The following is a 17,667-nucleotide window of genomic DNA, read 5'->3' on the forward strand; positions in this document are numbered from 1 at the left end:
GATGCTGAACTAAATCAATCATATTTCTCCACTCCTGTTCCCGAATCAAAGTGTACACTTTATGTATCAGTTTACTTCAAGAAATGCTTAATTCTGCAGGAGTTAATATTAAGACTACGTGAAAGGTTATAGACCTACAGTCAGTCTCCAGATTTCAGTTTCCATTTAACCCATCTGAACAATGGGCTGCAGTTCTTTCGTCACGCCATCTGGATAATAAGTGTAATTTTGTAAATGCCTGATTTTTATGGCAAGACACATCATTCCACAAAATTGCTGTCAATTTGTCAAAATTGGGCCAGTGCGGTCCGAGATCTCACGTGTGATGAACGAACGTATGTACGTACTAACGGACAGAGACAGATCCACAGTCCCATCCCCAATTTCATTGTGTTGCATTTGCAATGAAATCATACTGTTTCCGTAATACAAAACCTACTTTGAGCGATAAAAACTGATGCATACTTAAATTAAGGAGAGACTTAAATGCAAAAAGATGTGTTGCACAAAAACAGCACTGAATGCCATAGAAATCCCATTACACAATTCTAATTAGAAATAAATATATGGGTAATGCTGCCTTATTACATAATAATGTAATGTACATACAGTAATACACCCATCTCTATACACCAGAAATTGTCACCAAGAAACAATAAAGGAGCAGCACGGCTTGCCAGCATTGATGTGCTGGTTGGACTACGAGGCCGACAGTAGCCTGGTGGTCTCAGATCTATTTATGCTGTCTTGCCAACTCTTATAAACAATTCCATTGGAGTTGGCAAGATGACACACACACAGATCTGGGACCACCAGGCAACCACTACTACAGTACTTCCTGCCTACTAGGGCAAGTCCAGTATATTGTTCTGGGCATAGAGGTTCTCTGTCACTTGGTACACCTCAGAGATGAGCGGCACGGCATCCCCTAGCATGGCCACTACCTGCTCTGGGGTACCTACATTCATCACATCAAAGAACGTAGCACGCCCTGGGAGAGCCCAGAAAGCTGTACCGGCAGCCTTGCGGATGATCCATGCATGGTGTTGGGAGAGGGACTCATTATAGGCTTCAGAGCACATGACAGAGGTCTTGCTTTCCTCAGTGCTGGTGCGCAGCCGTTCGAGAAAGAGCTCCAACCAGCGCAGGGCACGGTGCAGCCTCAGAAGGGTGCGGCAGCCGGACTCGGGGAAGCTGCCTCTCTTAGTCAGATCCACCAGTTGGTTGTCCAGTTCGTATTTGACCATAGACTGGACGGTGACGTAGTGGGCCCCATTCTCACCGTTCAGATGGTTGATCAGGATTTGGATCTTGTTGACAGCATCCTTGGCGATGAAGGAGAACACACTCCCCAGGCTGTTCATGAATCTGGATACAAAGGACAATAAACACATTTAATACAACATAAAACCTTTTTTATTGGAAGAGTCTTCAAATATTTCATTATGCTAAATGGCTCTATATTGAGACAACCAGAATCATTTCAGGGGCTGACATCAAGGAATCATTAAGATCAGTACTGGGATTTTGTATTTGTGTTGCTATCGGTAAATAAAAAAATCTCAGTGCAGGCTCAACTTGCCCGGGTTGGCTGACATCACGAAAATGATGCGTGCGCATTGATGTGGCATGCGTTCTTATGATTCTGAACGGTCAGATAGCAAGCATCAATGACAAAAAGCTGCCATGTGGGAAATCGTAGATGGCTCGTTTCAGCTCGTAGCTTGTTATTGATACCATGTCTTGTTTTGACTGATGTCATGTATATGCCAATATGGCTCAAATTTGCTAGCTCGCTAACCAACAACTGTAAAGATATATTTGAGAAACAACTGCTCATGGTCAAAATGTTTGTTTTCAATAAACATTTGGAGACTAAATACAGTTTACATGTTATCAACAGTCTATGCCAACCCCGTCTGTTACAACCAACCTGTCTATAAATACCATACATTGTCTGTCTTTCACTTAAACAATGGTGAGGATCCAGAAAGATCAGTTTTAGGCTAATGGAATTCTTTGCAGTTTGGTTGTTTTGTCTTTTTTTAAATTAACATGCACAATGGTGCAATCTCAGAGCAGGCTCAACTTGTGCGACTACTCCCTTCACTTGCCCCAGGCAATAGGGCAACACTTAAAGCTAGAGTCCTTAGTTGCTACATCCATTTTTTTTTTTTATAATTCATTTACGATATATACCCATTGATTCTTGAAGAATATAACTTATAAATGCCCCCTGAGTTTTAGTTCAACTGTTGTACCCCCATCAGAACCTAAACATGAGCTAGTTTTACTTTATTTGTAAACAATGTAAACAAACACTAACTATAGGCCCAAAACATAGTTCAAACTATAATTTTGATATCAGGGATGGTCAGTCCTTGCATAAATAGCTCTTTCTACGAATTTGATTGTGGTAAAACAAAGGTGGGATAACGCTTTGTTATTGTTTCAACTAAGGATTCTAACTTTAATGTTAATCCCTGTAATGTACATAGCATATTTATTTTTAGTACATATAACTAGATTATGTGCACACAATGATTTGCCAGCCGTTTGTTTAATGTTAGCCCAGGGCTACCTAGTTAGCTAAGAATCTAGGCTAGCATAGATTCAAACGACTTACCTTACAAGACCAAGCCATCCTGCTACATAATGTTCGAGGTATACTTCTTTGTTTTCAGATAGGCATGACTTAAAAGTGTCAAGAACCTCTTGTAAAGTGAATTTCGGGTCCTCTACTGCTACAGAATCGGCCATGGCTACACGGAAGTACTCTACGTCGAAAAATGATATGAATGAGTGCAGCAATTCTACAATATTGTTTACTTGCCAATAGAGATCTTCATATGAATGTTTTATATTCAACCTGTGGGCATCCTTAATAACCTGTTATTATTAGAATTTCTAACAAATTAACTGCATTCTGATATTGTACTTGCAAACTCTGTCGTCCCACCGAAGTACTAGCTAGGTTTCCACTAGCTTCTAGCAACAAAGTCAGATTCCACAGCCACAAAATAGCAAAAATTGCAATAACAAAAAACTGTATACGGTTAGCAGTGTGGTTAGGTTTAAAATCATATTTTAAAAAGAGAAATTGTAGAAATGGGCGGGGTTTATGAAACTATTGAAGACCAAAACACTGCGAACGGCCCTGCGCAGGTCCGAAGTTCGTGAATACTGCAGTGCAGTTGCACATCCTCGTTGGTGGCGATAATGATGGGTGAAGCGGGTTGGAACAAACACCATAAACACAGATAAGCTCATGAGACCATCTTTGGTATAAGGGCCACTGCTAGCTAGCAACAACACACGGTGCTAACCCATCTTTCTAAAACAAAACTGCTTCTTGCCGCCATCTAGCGAGCTAAATCATTTGTTTAAAGGGAAGGCTTTGTCCATCATAATTTAGCCGCTAGGATTAACTACTAGCTGGCAAATCAGTCTACATTAGTTAGCTAGTCAGCTACTTTTCGACCCATTCTTGTTTGAAAACCCAGCCAGGATGCCTAAGATAAGTGACACCACTGGGCAAATCGACAATTCTTCAAAATACAGAAATATAGCTAGCTACGAACTTTTGAGCACGTTGTTTACCGCCAGATTAGCTAACTCTCCTATAGCCTGTGATTCCACCAGAGTTTCTAAACCGCCTTTGATTTCACACTCATTCGAAAGAGATATCTGCTAGAAAACAGATAATATTTTATATTGACTAGATACTCTAGTGGCCGCTCTCTACTTCTTAGCTGAGCTTCAACGGCGGTTGGCATCCAATAAAATGTTGCATTACCGCCACCTGCTAGACTGGAGTACAACTCCCTTATACTTTGAATTAAAAAATAAGTCAATACCCTACCATCTAACACTACTCACAAAAAATACAAAATTACACCACCCTACTCCACTATTTAAATCTATTTAGTCCTACCTCAGGCCAACAACCTGAAAGGATGGGACACCACCACTTAACACATTCTGTAACAATTCTGATGTCAAGTCTCACATGACCAAATACCTCCCGGCAGCTCCCACCACAACCTCAATGTTCTACGACTAATGTTCCATCCTTGCAGTACAGTTGATAACCATTGCTATAAATGCAAAAAATCCAATCTTACTGAAACATACACTACCGTTCAAAAGTTTAGGGTCACTTAGAAATGTCCTTGTTTTTGAAAGAAAGGCACATTGTTGTCCATCAAAATAACATCAAATTGATCAGAAATAGAGTGTATATACATTGTTAATGTTGTAAATTACTATTGTAGCTGGAAACTGCAGATTTTTTATGGAATATCTACATTTGTATTTATTTCACCTTTATTTAACCAGGTAAGCTAGTTGAGAACAAGTTCTCATTTACAACTGTGACCTGGCCAAGATAAAGCAAAGCAGTGCGACACAAACAACAACACAGAGTTACACATGGAATAAACAATCGTACAGTCAATAACACAATAGGAAAAAAAAGAAAGTCTATATACAGTGTGTGCAAATGGCGTGAGGAGGTAAGGCAATAAATAGGCCATAGTAGCAAAGTAATTACAATTTAGCAAATGAACACTGGGGTGATAGATGAGCAGATGGTGATGTGTAAGTAGAAATACTGGTGTGCAAAATAACAGAAAAGTAAATAAAAACAATATGGGGATGAGGTAGGTAGATTGGGTGGGCTATTTACAGATGGGCTATGTACAGCTGCAGTGATCGGTTAGCTGCTCAGATAGCTGTTTAAAGTTAGTGAGGGAAATATAAGTCTCCAGCTTCAGCGATTTTTGCAATTCCTTCCAGTCATTGGCATTAGAGAACTGGAAGGAAAGGCGGCTGGCTTTGGGGATGACCAGTGAGATATACCTGCTGGAGCGCCTGCTACAGGTGGGTGTTGTTATCACGACCAGTGAGCTGAGATAAGGCGGAGCTTTACCTAGCATAGACTTATAGATGACCTGGAGCCAGTGGGTTTGGCGACAAATATGTAGCGAGGGCCAGCCGACTAGAGCATACAGGTCGCAGTGGTGGGTGGTATAAGGGGCTTTGGTGACAAAACAGATGGCATTGTGATAGACTGCATCCAGTTTGCTGAGTAGAGTATTGGAAGTTATTTTGTAAATGACGTCGCCGAAGTCGAGGATCGGTAGGATAGTCAGTTTTACGAGGGTATGTTTGGCGGCGTGAGTGAAGGAGGCTTTGTTGCGAAATAGGAAGCCGATTCTAGATTTGATTTTGGACTGGAGATGTTTAATATGAGTCTGGAAGAAGAGTTTACAGTCTAGCCAGACACCTAGGTATTTGTAGTTGTCCACATATTCTAAGTCGGAACCGTCCAGGGTAGTGATGCTAGTCAGGTGGGCATACAGATGCCCATTATCAGCAACCATCACTACTGTGTTCCAATGGCACATTGTGTTAGCTAATCCAAGTTTATCATTTTAAAAGGCTAATTGATCATTAGAAAACCCTTTACAATTATGTCAGCACAGCTGAAAACTGTTGTGCTTATTAAAGAACAAAAACAAAAAGGCCTTCTTTAGACTAGTTGAGTATCTGGAGCATTAGCATTTGTGGGTTTGATTACAGGCTCAAAATGGCCAGAAACAAAGACCTTTCTTCTGAAACTCGTCAATTCTTGTGCTGAGAAATGAAGGCTATTCCATGCGAGAAATTGGAAGGCTTTCTACCATTCTATTTTAACAAACCATCTCCCTTTTCTCTGTCATTTTTAACCGACTCATACTCCCCCTCTCTCTCTTAGACCTCCATTCCTCCTCCGTATTCCAAGTATACGTCTCCTTATGATAATACTGCACTTCTGACATACATATTGTTCTGGTCTTCTCGAGGGACGCCATTTAACAGTCTGTCACAATCAGCTCGAACTCCTCGGGATGTGACGCTCAACACTGCATCTCACTTGATGTTATTCTTTATCAAAAGCTACCACAACACTTTTCAATTTCAAAGCGCGCTCTTCCATCCACCGTCTCGCTTCATGCCGTCCTAGTGGCCGCTCTAACAATGGAAATACCTTTCTTCAAAAACAGAAGATCATTCTAGCCAATGAGAGGGCAGATATGGGTGTGAACAACAGGCACAGCTGTTTCCACTAGTTGTCATGAAAGCTACATTTGCTTTTTGGTCCTAAGGTTAGGTATAAAATCACATTTTAAGAAGATAAATTGCAGAAATGGGTTGGATTTATGACCATGGTCGTGGTAATTAGTGACGACCAGGCACAACTCCGACAATGTTTTTTTCCTCAAAGTTGCCGGGATGTCACGTGTCCTATTTATATCGGTACACTCCTAACAACCAAATCGTTACAAAAGTTATATTCGAGCAAATACGCCATTACATTTAAAAAAAACTAAATTAGACACTTGTAGTGGGTGTAAGATGGCACGAACAATACTGGTTACTGTCATCAATGACTCTGTCTCGTCATTTAACATCCAAACAACTCTCATTGAGCTCCATACAAAAGCTCATCGCTTGGTGTGCGGAAAAAACGTAACCTGCTGGAGAAGACCAATTGTGGATCCAGTTACACCACGCCAACAGTGTCTTTTCGCAAAATAATACTTTGCATAATCTAGATATGTGTGCAACAAAAGTTCAATATACACCTTTTCTTCAGGAATGTAGTGAAGTAAAAGTAGTCAATTATAAATACCCCCCCCCCCCCCCCCCCCAGAAAACTAGTACTTTAAAGTATTTTTACCTAAGTACCGACTGTTATTGCATTTTGGTACACCAGAAGTACATCCATTTCCAATTGAACGTTGCAGAGGCAGTTGCAGTACGTCTTGTGTGGTGCACAGATTGGATGTATCGAACATATGCATAGATGGCTTGACAGAAATGGTAGCAGAAGGTGAATGTGTAACTTTTGTTGCAAACATACAGATGATGCTGTGTACCACTTTCCACATAAACACTGTCGGTGTGATCGAGGCGTGAAGCTTGAAGCCTCTTTCTCTCTGGCTAGAGCTAGCTAGCTTTGGTCCGTGCGCATGCGTTGGATGCACATGCAGTTTACATTCCTTTCGCCTTGATCACACCTACAGCGGCTTGCGCAAAATGGTACGCAGCATCATCTGGATAAGAGCAACAGAAGTTCAACATTCACGTACAGTTTGACGCATACATTCAACAAATCTAACGTATGCACCACGCAGAACTCAATGCAACTGCCTCTGCAATGCAATGCTGCGAGGCAAATGCAACGTTCCATTGGAAATAAATGTACCTCTGGTGTACTAAAATGCTAATTTTGGTTCTTAGTGCAGATTATCCTATGCATGTGCTCTGGACTTTCAATGTTAATGGTCAGTTGCCATCACGTTTAAGAAATCAGTAACATTATGGATGAGATGTTGTTTGTACCTCGTCCATCTGTCCCTACTCAAGTGCTGGACAAGATGTCGGCCGCAGCTGCATCCTTGTCTCGATTGGAGGCAAAAATATTATGCTTGATTGTGGGATGCACATGGGTTTCAATGATGATGTAAGTAGCTGCATGATTCTCAATGTCACTGTCCCATTATGTAATTCAGATAATCTTTTGGTCCTTATGATGTTCCATTATTGTGCCATTGTTGTCTTTCCAGAGACGATTCCCAGATTTCTACATAACACAAGGACAGCATGATAATGCACGGCCCCATGTCGATGCACGGCCCCATGTCGCAAGGATCTGTACACAATTCCTGGAAGCTGAAAATGTCCCAGTTCTTCCATGGCCTGCATACTCACCAGACATGTCACCCATTAAGCATGTTTGGGATGCTCTGGATCGATGTGTACGACAGCGTGTTCCAGTTCCCGGGAATATCCAGCAACTTCGCATAGCCATTGAAGAGGAGTAGGACAACATTCCACAGACCACAATCAACAGCCTGATCAACTCTGTTCAAAGGAGATGTGTCACACTGCATGAGGCAAATGGTGATCACACCAGATACTGTCTGGTTTTCTGATCCACTGACCTTTTTTCTAAGGTATCTTTGACCAACAGATGCATATCTCTATTCCCAGTCATGTGAAATCCATAGATTAGGGCTAAATTCATTTAATTCATTTGACTGATTTCCTTATGTGAACTGTAACTCAGTAAAATCGTTTTGGTTCATTATAGATTTATTCACCACACTGGGTGTTGCAGCTGCAAAAACACATACAATTCACACAAGCTATATTTATACCTTCTAATTAGGCAGAGTCAAATTGTATTTCTAGGATAAACAATCAGTCTCTGTTGCTAGGCAAGAACTGAGTCTGTTCCTCCTATTGGTGTTATCGTGGGCCAACCTGAGTCCAGAACCTTCATGGGCAGGGATGTGCGTGTATGAGATAATACCTCAGTTTGAGTATTGTTGAGATGGACACCTCTAGCCCCCCTCCCAGAGGTTTCTTCTCTCTTCAACTTTGTCCTCATCTCCACGTCTCTCTCTGCCGTAGTTCCACAGAAACTCGCCTGACCTTACCAGGAACTGAGAGTTGACTTTGGCTCTTTATCTACTTCTTTTAGAAATATGAATATAAAAGGAGTTCACTCACTGCTTTAGAATGTAGTGAAATACTGGTGAATTCAAGAGGGTGCTAATATATGAATGTCTACATGTAGTTTTCATTGCCCTATGTCATTATGAATCACATTCAACTAATCATTAGATTGTTCTTTACAATATTATAACCTTAACAGCTTGTACTTAACAGTGTTGAGTGAAATAAGAAACTAGGTTTGTTGTGACCGTTGCTAGTTTAAACTGCCCTGCTCTTGGTTGTATCGCTTCCATTTTCGGCATTGGGAGGTAGTAACATTATGAGGCGTTTCTGCAGTTTGGACCAATCAACTGGACCGATTGTCTTCGGGGAGGGTAGATATTGAAATTCAGTCTGTTTAGCTTTATAAATCAATAAATACATAGACCCAATTTGTTTTGTATTCTGCAGAAAACCCCAATGTTATCACACAGGAACCTGCAGCCACTAGCTAGCTTGTCAGTTGATTTTTGAAGTTAGCACTGTTCTGGCCGCAGAGCAGTGGCAGAGTTCTATTGAGCAGCAACCACTTTTTGACCACGGTCATATTGACATTCTATTCACTCTAATCATGCTAAATTCTCTGAGAAACTTGTGAACCATCTATGGTAGAGACAGGATTTGCACTATTGTTTTTTTTCTTCCCGGATAGACAGGGGCACACTCCAACACTCAGACATAATTTACAAACGAAATGTGTGTTTAGTGAGTCCGCCAGATCAGAGGCAGTAGGGATGACCAGGGATGTTCTCTTGATAAGTGCGTGAATTGGACCATGTTTCTGTCCTGCTAAGCATTCAAAATGTAACGAGTACTTTTGGGTGTCAGGGAAAATGTGTGGAGTAAAAAGTGCATTATTTTCATTAGGAATGTAGTGAAGTAAAAGTTGTAAAAAATATAAATAGTAAAGTACAGATACCCCCAAAAACTACCTAATTTTAATCAAAAGCTTGTCTGGGACAGCGAAACCAGGGCCAAAATCACGTAGCGTACACCCAACTTAAAATGGGCTCAAAAGTCCTCCCTCTGGACCAGCGATCACTCACATGTTCCACACCACCTATAAAACACAATGACTTGAGCAGAGAAAGAAAATGTGTCTTGATAATTTCACACCACCCTTGATGAGAATTAGTTTGGGACAAGGACCATCTACCTGATCTGTTCCATGCCAATGGGATGTTAGATCTTCTGCTGGGCTCTGTGAAAATGGGACCCTATTGGTTTCCCTCACACGTTACCCCAGACTTCCCACATTGGCTTCAGATCATCAGAGAGAACACACTCGCTCCCTCTCCTTCATCCTCATACTTGGGTGTCATAGCAAACTACGAGCTTTGAAATTACTTAATTGCACCGTGTAGTCCGGCAAACCATATGTATTAATGCACTTTAACATTAAGGTTTTGATGGCATAGTAAAATAAGGCCCCTTTCATCAAGATAACAATTTTGTCTAGCATTGCCCAAGCTGCATATTCAACTATCCACATAATTTGTCCCTTAGTCCATGACCATGTGGTTACTACTGCATCTTGAACAGATTTGGCTACGCCTTTTTACACTTCCACCCTCCACAACTGCAGTCACTACCAATGACATGGTGAATCTATTCACGCTGCTAGTCGAAACTCGTAATGAATTCAATTTTAGTGACATTCACTTCTCTTATAGGTGTGTCATTCACCACTAGTGCCTTGGTGAACACTCCACCATGGTTGGAAGGTGCTGTTATCGCCTGTTCACCCGTGTCTGATTCTAACACCCCATAAGATTGTTTATCTGCTTCAAGGCTCTTCCATTAGATAACCGTCTGTTCCAGAATTATGCTGCCAGTAGTGTTTTGCTCACACATATTGGTCAATTTAGGGGCTCGTAAGAGGCTTGTTTAGGGGCTCGTAAGTAAACATTTCACTGTAAGGTCTAGACCTGTTGTATTCGGTGCATGTGACTAATAAAACTTGATTTGATCAACGCGTTTCACTACAATTGTAGTTTTGTTAGCGTATTGCTTGGTTAACATGTTTCTTAGAGTTGTGTTATCCCAGCACAGAATTTTATCAGGTAGGAGCAGCTTTCCCCCCAAAGAGAGTCTGTGTTTCCATCTTTAACTTGATACACTATCGGCATTTGGGGAACAAACATTCTTTTGACTACTCAGCCCTGAGCGACTCTCAGAAGGCTGAACATCTGTGACGTGTCTTGGGTGGGTTTCCTGCTCCCTTCTCTCTGGGAGGATGTGAAAGCATATGGTTTCAGGAGTGTCATTTTCACCGCTTCCTCTACACAGGGGCAGTGTTGTCGCAGATGCAGAAGGAGGGACAGTCTCATCTAGTTCTTCAGACATGAAGTGCCGTTCTGCTCTCTCCAGATCCATTTCTGCAACACAATTACTCCACCCAGGGCAGAACCCACCCTCAGAGTACTGGTTTGTTTTTTACTCTCCTAGAACAACCCACACAACATGTCCACAGTGATTAATGTTCTGCTTCGCACCTGTGACATTAACAGCACTTTGTCACGCCCTGACCTTAGAGTTCCTTTTTATGTCTCTATTTTGGTTTGGTCAGGGCGTGAGTTGGGGTGGGCATTCTATGTTCTATTTTCTATGTTTTGTATTTCTTTGTTTTGGCCTGGTATGGCTCTCAATCAGGGACAGCTGTACTTCGTTGTCGCTGATTGGGAGCCATACTTAGGTAGCCCTTTTTCCCACCTGTTCTTGTGGGTAGTTAACTTTGTTTGTGGCACTTTGCCCTGTAAGCTTCACGGTCGTTTTGTATTGTTTATTGGTTTTGCTGGCGACATTTAATAAAGAGGAAAATGTACGCTCACTACGCTGCACCTTGGTTTACTTCATCCGACGGTCTTGACACACTTCTCACCCAATGCACCCTCTCATCTGTCCACTCTCCTATCCATTGTACTGGCATTGAAATGCGGTCATTATCATTGTTCCCCTAAATCACTACTGCTAGGAATACGGTTATCACTACACGGATGCTGTTATGACAACACTTTTCTTAACATAACGCCTATTCTCCAGTCTCCTTTTCTCCAGCGCTTCTTCCAGCTTACCCATTAGTCAGCTGGATCTCATTTCACATGAGAAGTATGGGCCACCAGGGAGAGGCTGTGGTTTTCACCGCTGTAGGTGCGGTGAGGGGTACCATTTGGGGTCCAGACCAGCGTTTATTTTCCAAACACAACGGCTGGTGGACTTTGATGTACACTCGGTCCCCCAGACTCAGGCCGTGCTCGCGGTTATCTCCTGGGGTTCCGTTGCTCGTGTGCTACTTTTACCTGTGAATACACACACTGCAAGGCATGGGTCATTTTCTGATAGTATGACAACATTGATTCTGCCATTATGTAATCACCTCCCTTAGGAGAGTCTGTGCTGCAAAGTTCAATGTAGATTTATTCACCACACTGAGTGTTGCAGCTGCAAAAGCACACATACAATTCACACAAGCATATGTTTATACCTTCCTATTAGGCGGAGTCCTTGTATTTGTAGGATAAACAATCTGTCTCTGTTGCTAGGCAAGAACTGAATCTGTTCCTCCTATTGGTGTTAGCGTGGGCCAACCTAAGTCCAGAACCTTCGTGGGCAGGGATGTGTGTGTGATAAGACACATTAGGAATGTGACCAAAATAGCTTTTTACCACCTGATGAACATTGCCACGGTGCGGATGTTTCTCTCTCAGGCTGATACAGAGGGACTCATCCACGCTTTTATTACAAGCAGACTTGACTACTTTAATGCTCTCCTGTCTGGTCTACCAAAGAAAGCCATTGGTCAACTGCAAAACATACAGAATGCTGCAGCACGGGTACTGGCCAAGACCGAACAAAGAGCACACATTACACTTATTTTAAAGTCTCAGGCTGCCTGTGAGTTTTAGAGTACATTTTAAGATTCTTCCATTGGTTTTCAAATCAATCCACGATTGTGCACCCCAATACATATCAGACATGCTTTTGAGTTATGTACCCAGTAGGTCCTTCAAGATCTCTGGCACTGGCCTTTTAACTATCTCAAAGCCGATGGCAAAGAGGCATGGAGAGGCAGCCTTTAGTTACTATGCCCCCAGACTCTGGAATAGTCTGCCAGAGAACCTGAGTGGGACAGAAACTGTGGACATATTTAAAATATCTCTTAACACACAACTTTTAGCTTTGCTTTTCCTTAGGGTGCTTTTTTAGTCTTTTTAGTCAGTTTTCTTTTCGTTTGTTTTTTATCTTATGTTTGTTGTGTAGTAAATCAGTTTTTTTCATAGTTTTATCAGTTTTTTTTCCCTGTGCATTGCATGTCTGAAATGTGCAATATTGTCAGGGATTTCTTCGTCGTCAGACGAAATGGCGAAATCATCGTCGGAAAAAGATGACCAATATGCAGCAGAGTTGATATAGTTCATTTTGAACATTTAATAAACTCAAAATGAATATACAAAATAACAAAAACGAACTCACGATATACTGACAGTCCTGTTAGGCTAAAGACGAAACAGTCTCCCACCAATACACAGACAAACATACCCAACTAATATAGGACTTCCAATCAAAGGCAACACCACACAGCTGCCTTCAATTGGAAGTCCACCCCAATTAACTCAACATAGAAACAGATTACCTAGACTAAACATAGAATTACATAAACAAGGAACAGTGCCCAAAAACCCCAGAATACATAAATCAAATCCCTTTTAGAAAAAACACCACCCCGAACCACATAAACCAAATACCCTCTGCCACGTCCTGACCAAACTACAATAACAATTAATCCTTATACTGGCCAGGACGTGACAAATATAAATAAAGCTTGCTTTGATTTTAGGTAAGTCTACAGTTGGCGCGTGGTTAGGATGTGCCCTTCTAGCCCCCCTCCCAGACGTTTCTTCTCTCTTCAACTTTGTCCTTACCTCGGTGATGAATGCCACGTATCTCCCTACCCTAGTTCCTAAGAAACTCACCTGGCCTTGCCAGGAACTGAGACTTGACTGTGCCTATTTACCTACTTCCTTAGAAATATTAAAATATAGTGCCTGCAGAAAGTATTCAGATCACTTGAATTTTTCCACATTTTGTTGCGTTACAGGCTGAATTTTAAATTCATTACATTGATATGTTTCACTGGCCCACACACAATACCCCATAATGTCCAAGTGGAATAATGTTTTTAGAAACTTTTATAAATTAATTATAATGAAAAGCTGAAATGTCTTGAGTCAGTAAGTATTCAACCCCTTTGTTATGGCAAGCATAAATAATTTGCTTAAAGCTGAAATATATGTAACTTTTGGGGTGACCTGACAAAATTGACATTGAATGTGAGTTATAGATCTGTCATTCTTATTGAAAGCAAGTTTAAGAAGTGTTAGATCTGTTCTATGTGCGCTATTTCTATGATCCCGTTTTTAAGTTTAGAAAATACAATAGTTTTGCCTATGGACAAGATATTTCACAGCTGTTTAGATGGTACAACGCTAAAGTGAAATTAGGCAAACTATTAGAATTTTAGCACCCAGGAAATGGTGGAGCAATTTCTTCGTAGTGCATCTTTAACAAGTCGCATAATAAGTTGCATGGACTCACTCAGTGTGCAATAATAAGGTTTAACATGATTTTGGAATGACTACCTAATGTCTGTACCCCACACATACAATTATCTATAAGGTCCCTCAGTCGAGCAGTGAATTTCAAGCACAGATTCAACCACAAAGATCAGTGAGGTTTTCCAATGCTTCGCAAAGAAGGGCACCAATTGGTAGATGGGTAAAGACATTTAATATTCTTTTGGAGCATGGTGAAGTTATTAGTTACACTTTGGATGGTGTATCAATACACTCAGTCACTACAAAGATACAGGCGTCCTTCCTAACTCAGTTGCCGGAGAGGAAGGAAACCACTCAGGGATATCTCCATGAGACCAATGGTGACTTTAAAACAGTTACAGAGTTTAATGGCTGGATAAAAGAAAACTGAGGATGGATCAACAACATTGTAGTTACTCCACAATAGTAGCCTACACTGAACAAAAATGTAAACTCAACATACAAACATTTCAAAGATTTTACCAAGTTACAGTTCATATAAGGAAATTAGTCATTTGAAAAAATATATTTGGCCCTAATCTATGGATTTCACATGACTGGGAATACAGATATGCATCTATTTGTCACAAATACCTTAATAGTTGAGCTGACAGCTGTTTTGCACTGTTTAGCTATGGCTTTAGTCATCAAGCTAGCAAGAGGGCAATACACTTTTCAACCCACATGATCTAGTACACAAAAAAATATAATATGATAGAACATTTTAAAGTGAATGAATAAGCATTTTCATACTTTATAATATGTCCATATATAGTTATAATCTGTTTTAGGAAGATCTACCCAAAATATTAAACCTTCTTTATTAATTTGTCCCCAGTACAAGGTGTACCTGTATAATGATCCTGCTGTTTAATCAGCTTTTTGATATACAGTGCCTTGCAAAAGTATTCACCCCCTTGGTGTTGTTCCTATTTTGTTGCATTACAACCTGTAATTTTAATTGGATTTCATGTAATGGACATACACAAAATAGTCCAAATTGGTGAAGTGAAATGAAAAAAATTACTTGTTTCAAAAAATTCTAAAAAATAAAAAACGGAAAGGTGGTGCGTATTCACCCCCTTTGCTATGAAGCCCCTAAATAAGATCTGGTGCAACCAATTACCTTCAGAAGTCACATAATTAGTTAAATAAAGTCCACCTGTGTGCAATCTAGGTGTCACATGATCTGTCACATGGAGTCTGCAACACCACTAAGCAAGCGGCACCACCAAACAAGCGGCACCACCATGGCTACCAAGGAGCTCTCCAAACAGGTGTGGTGGATGAATCAGAATTAGTTGGGTAACATAGATAATTAAGATGTTTTATTTGCATAATATGCTTATGTGAGATAATTGTCATATGTGAATGTATCTGTTAAACCATGTGAGGGGATGGCCTGATTAATGGGGAACCAATTACTTGTCTCCACAATGTCTGTGCGCAAGTCACTCCCTCCTTTGGCATTGGGGGAAGGTGTATGGCAGTGTCTGGACCATTGTATGTCCCCACTGATGTTGCACTTATCTTGGGATAGTGTATGACCTAGAGGCTCACTCCCCTCAGTGAGCTTGTCCAGGAGTGGAGTCAAGAGGGGGTTAACTTGAGATGGGAGTATCTAGAGTTGTCAATTGATTTATGCCATTGGATTAGCCATTGGTTCTATACTGTACCAGGGAGAGACTGTTCCAGTTTGGAGTAGGAGGACCAGACACTGGTCTACACAATGAAAACTGTTGACATAGCAGTTGCTCTCTGCTATGTTTTATAGATATCTTTAACCTGTTAGGGCTAGGGGGCAGTATTGACACGGCTGGATAAAAAACGTACCTGATTTAATCTGGTTACTACTCCTGCCCAGTAACTAGAATATGCATATAATTATTGGCTTTGGATAGAAAACACTTGATTGAACAAAACATGCATGTATTGTATAACATAATGTCCTAGGGTTGTCATCTGATGAAGATCATCAAAGGTTAGTGCTGCATTTAGCTGTCTTCTGGGTTTTTGTGACATTATATGCTAGCTTGAAAAATGGGTGTCTGATTATTTCTGGCTGGGTACTCTGCTGACATAATCTAATGTTTTGCTTTCGTTGTAAAGCCTTTTTGAAATCGGACAGTGTGGTTAGATTAACGAGAGTCTTGTCTTTAAAATGGTGTAAAATAGTCATATGTTTGAAAAATTGAAGTTTTTGCATTTCTAAGGTTTTTGAATAACGCGCCACGGGATTACACTGGCTGTTACGTAGGTGGGACGATTTGGTGCCACCTATCCTAGAGAGGTTAATACAAAACTTAACCTTGTGACCCATTCTATGTATCTGTGGTTCGTCATGTACGTTGAGAGGGGTGTATCTTGGCTATAAAAGATCTTTCTACTTTTGTGTAATCACTTTTCAATGGTTCATTAGAGATGGCGCATCATTGAAAGTCAAAGTGCTTTTGCAAAAGCTCTTAATTATTAAAGATGTAGTTATAAGTATAACTCTGACTGGTGTGTGAAGTTTGTAACTCTCCTCATTTGGTAATGCAGAAATTAGCCACCACACAGGTCAGGGACAAAGTTGTGGAGAAGTAGAGATCAGGGTTGGGTTATTAAAAAAATATCATAAACTTTGAACATCCCACGGAGCACCATTAAATCCATTATTAAAAAATGGAAAGAATATGGCACCACAACAAACCTGCCAAGAGAGGGCCGCCCACCAAAACTCACGGACCAGGCAAGAAGGGCATTAATCAGAGAGGCAACAAAAGAACTGTCTATCTCCATCGGCCTGGGGCTCCATGCAAGATCTCACCTCGTGGAGTTGCAATGATCATGAGAACGGTGAGGAATCAGCCCAGAACTACACGGGAGGATCTTGTCAATGATCTCAAGGCAGCTGGGACCATAGTCACCAAGAAAACAATTGGTAACACACTACGCCGTGAAGGACTGAAAATCCTGCAGTGCCCGCAAGGTCCCCCTGCTCAAGAAAGCACATATACATGCCCGTCTGAAGTTTGCCAATGAACATCTGAATGATTCAGAGGACAATTGGGTGAAAGTGTTGTGGTCAGATGAGACCAAAATGGAGCTCTTTGGCATCAACTCAACTCGCCATGTGTGGAGGAGGAGGAATGTTGCCTATGACCCCAAGAACACCATCCCCACCGTCAAACATGGAGGTGGAAACATTATGCTTTGGGGGTGTTTTTCTGCTAAGGGGACAGGACAACTTCACCGCATCAAAGGGACGATGGACGGGGCCATGTACTGTCAAATCCTGGATGAGAACCTCCTTCCCTCAGCCAGGGCATTGAAAATGGGTCGTGGATGGGTATTCCAGCATGACATTGACCCAAAACACATGGCCAAGGCAACAAAGGAGTGGCTCAAGAAGAAGCACATTAAGGTCCTGGAGTGGCCTAGCCAGTCTCCAGAGCTTAATCCCATAGACAATCTGTGGAGGGAGCTGAAGGTTCGAGTTGCCAAACGTTAGCCTCGAAACCTTAATGACTTGGAGAAGATCTGC

The 17,667-nt window shown here is 41.2% G+C and overlaps 1 protein-coding gene across 1 annotated transcript; it reads right to left on the bottom strand.

The window, feature by feature from the left end:
- Window positions 1-533: 533 nt before the first annotated feature.
- LOC106567139 (ceramide-1-phosphate transfer protein) lies at window positions 534-3,081 on the bottom strand. The gene is made up of 2 exons (XM_014136096.3): window positions 2,627-3,081; window positions 534-1,368 (listed from the first exon to the last, which is right to left on the bottom strand). The coding sequence occupies exons 1-2, from the start codon at window positions 2,758-2,760 to the stop codon at window positions 846-848; spliced, it is 657 nt and encodes a 218-aa protein (XP_013991571.3). The 5' UTR covers window positions 2,761-3,081; the 3' UTR covers window positions 534-845.
- Between the last annotated feature and the right edge of the window lie 14,586 nt (window positions 3,082-17,667).

Source organism: Salmo salar, chromosome 13 (genome assembly GCF_965601325.2).
Source record: "Salmo salar chromosome 13, fSalSal1, whole genome shotgun sequence".
In the NCBI taxonomy this organism is placed as follows: Eukaryota; Metazoa; Chordata; class Actinopteri; order Salmoniformes; family Salmonidae; genus Salmo; species Salmo salar.

Coding starts and splice junctions, on each gene's coding strand:
- LOC106567139 (XM_014136096.3), bottom strand. CDS start 2,760: ATGGCCGATTCTGTAGCAGTAGAGGACCCGAAATTCACTTTACAAGAG. Junction 1,369..2,626: donor GGATGGCTTGGTCTTGTAAG/GTAAGTCGTTTG, acceptor CTTTGTATCCAG/ATTCATGAACAGCCTGGGGA.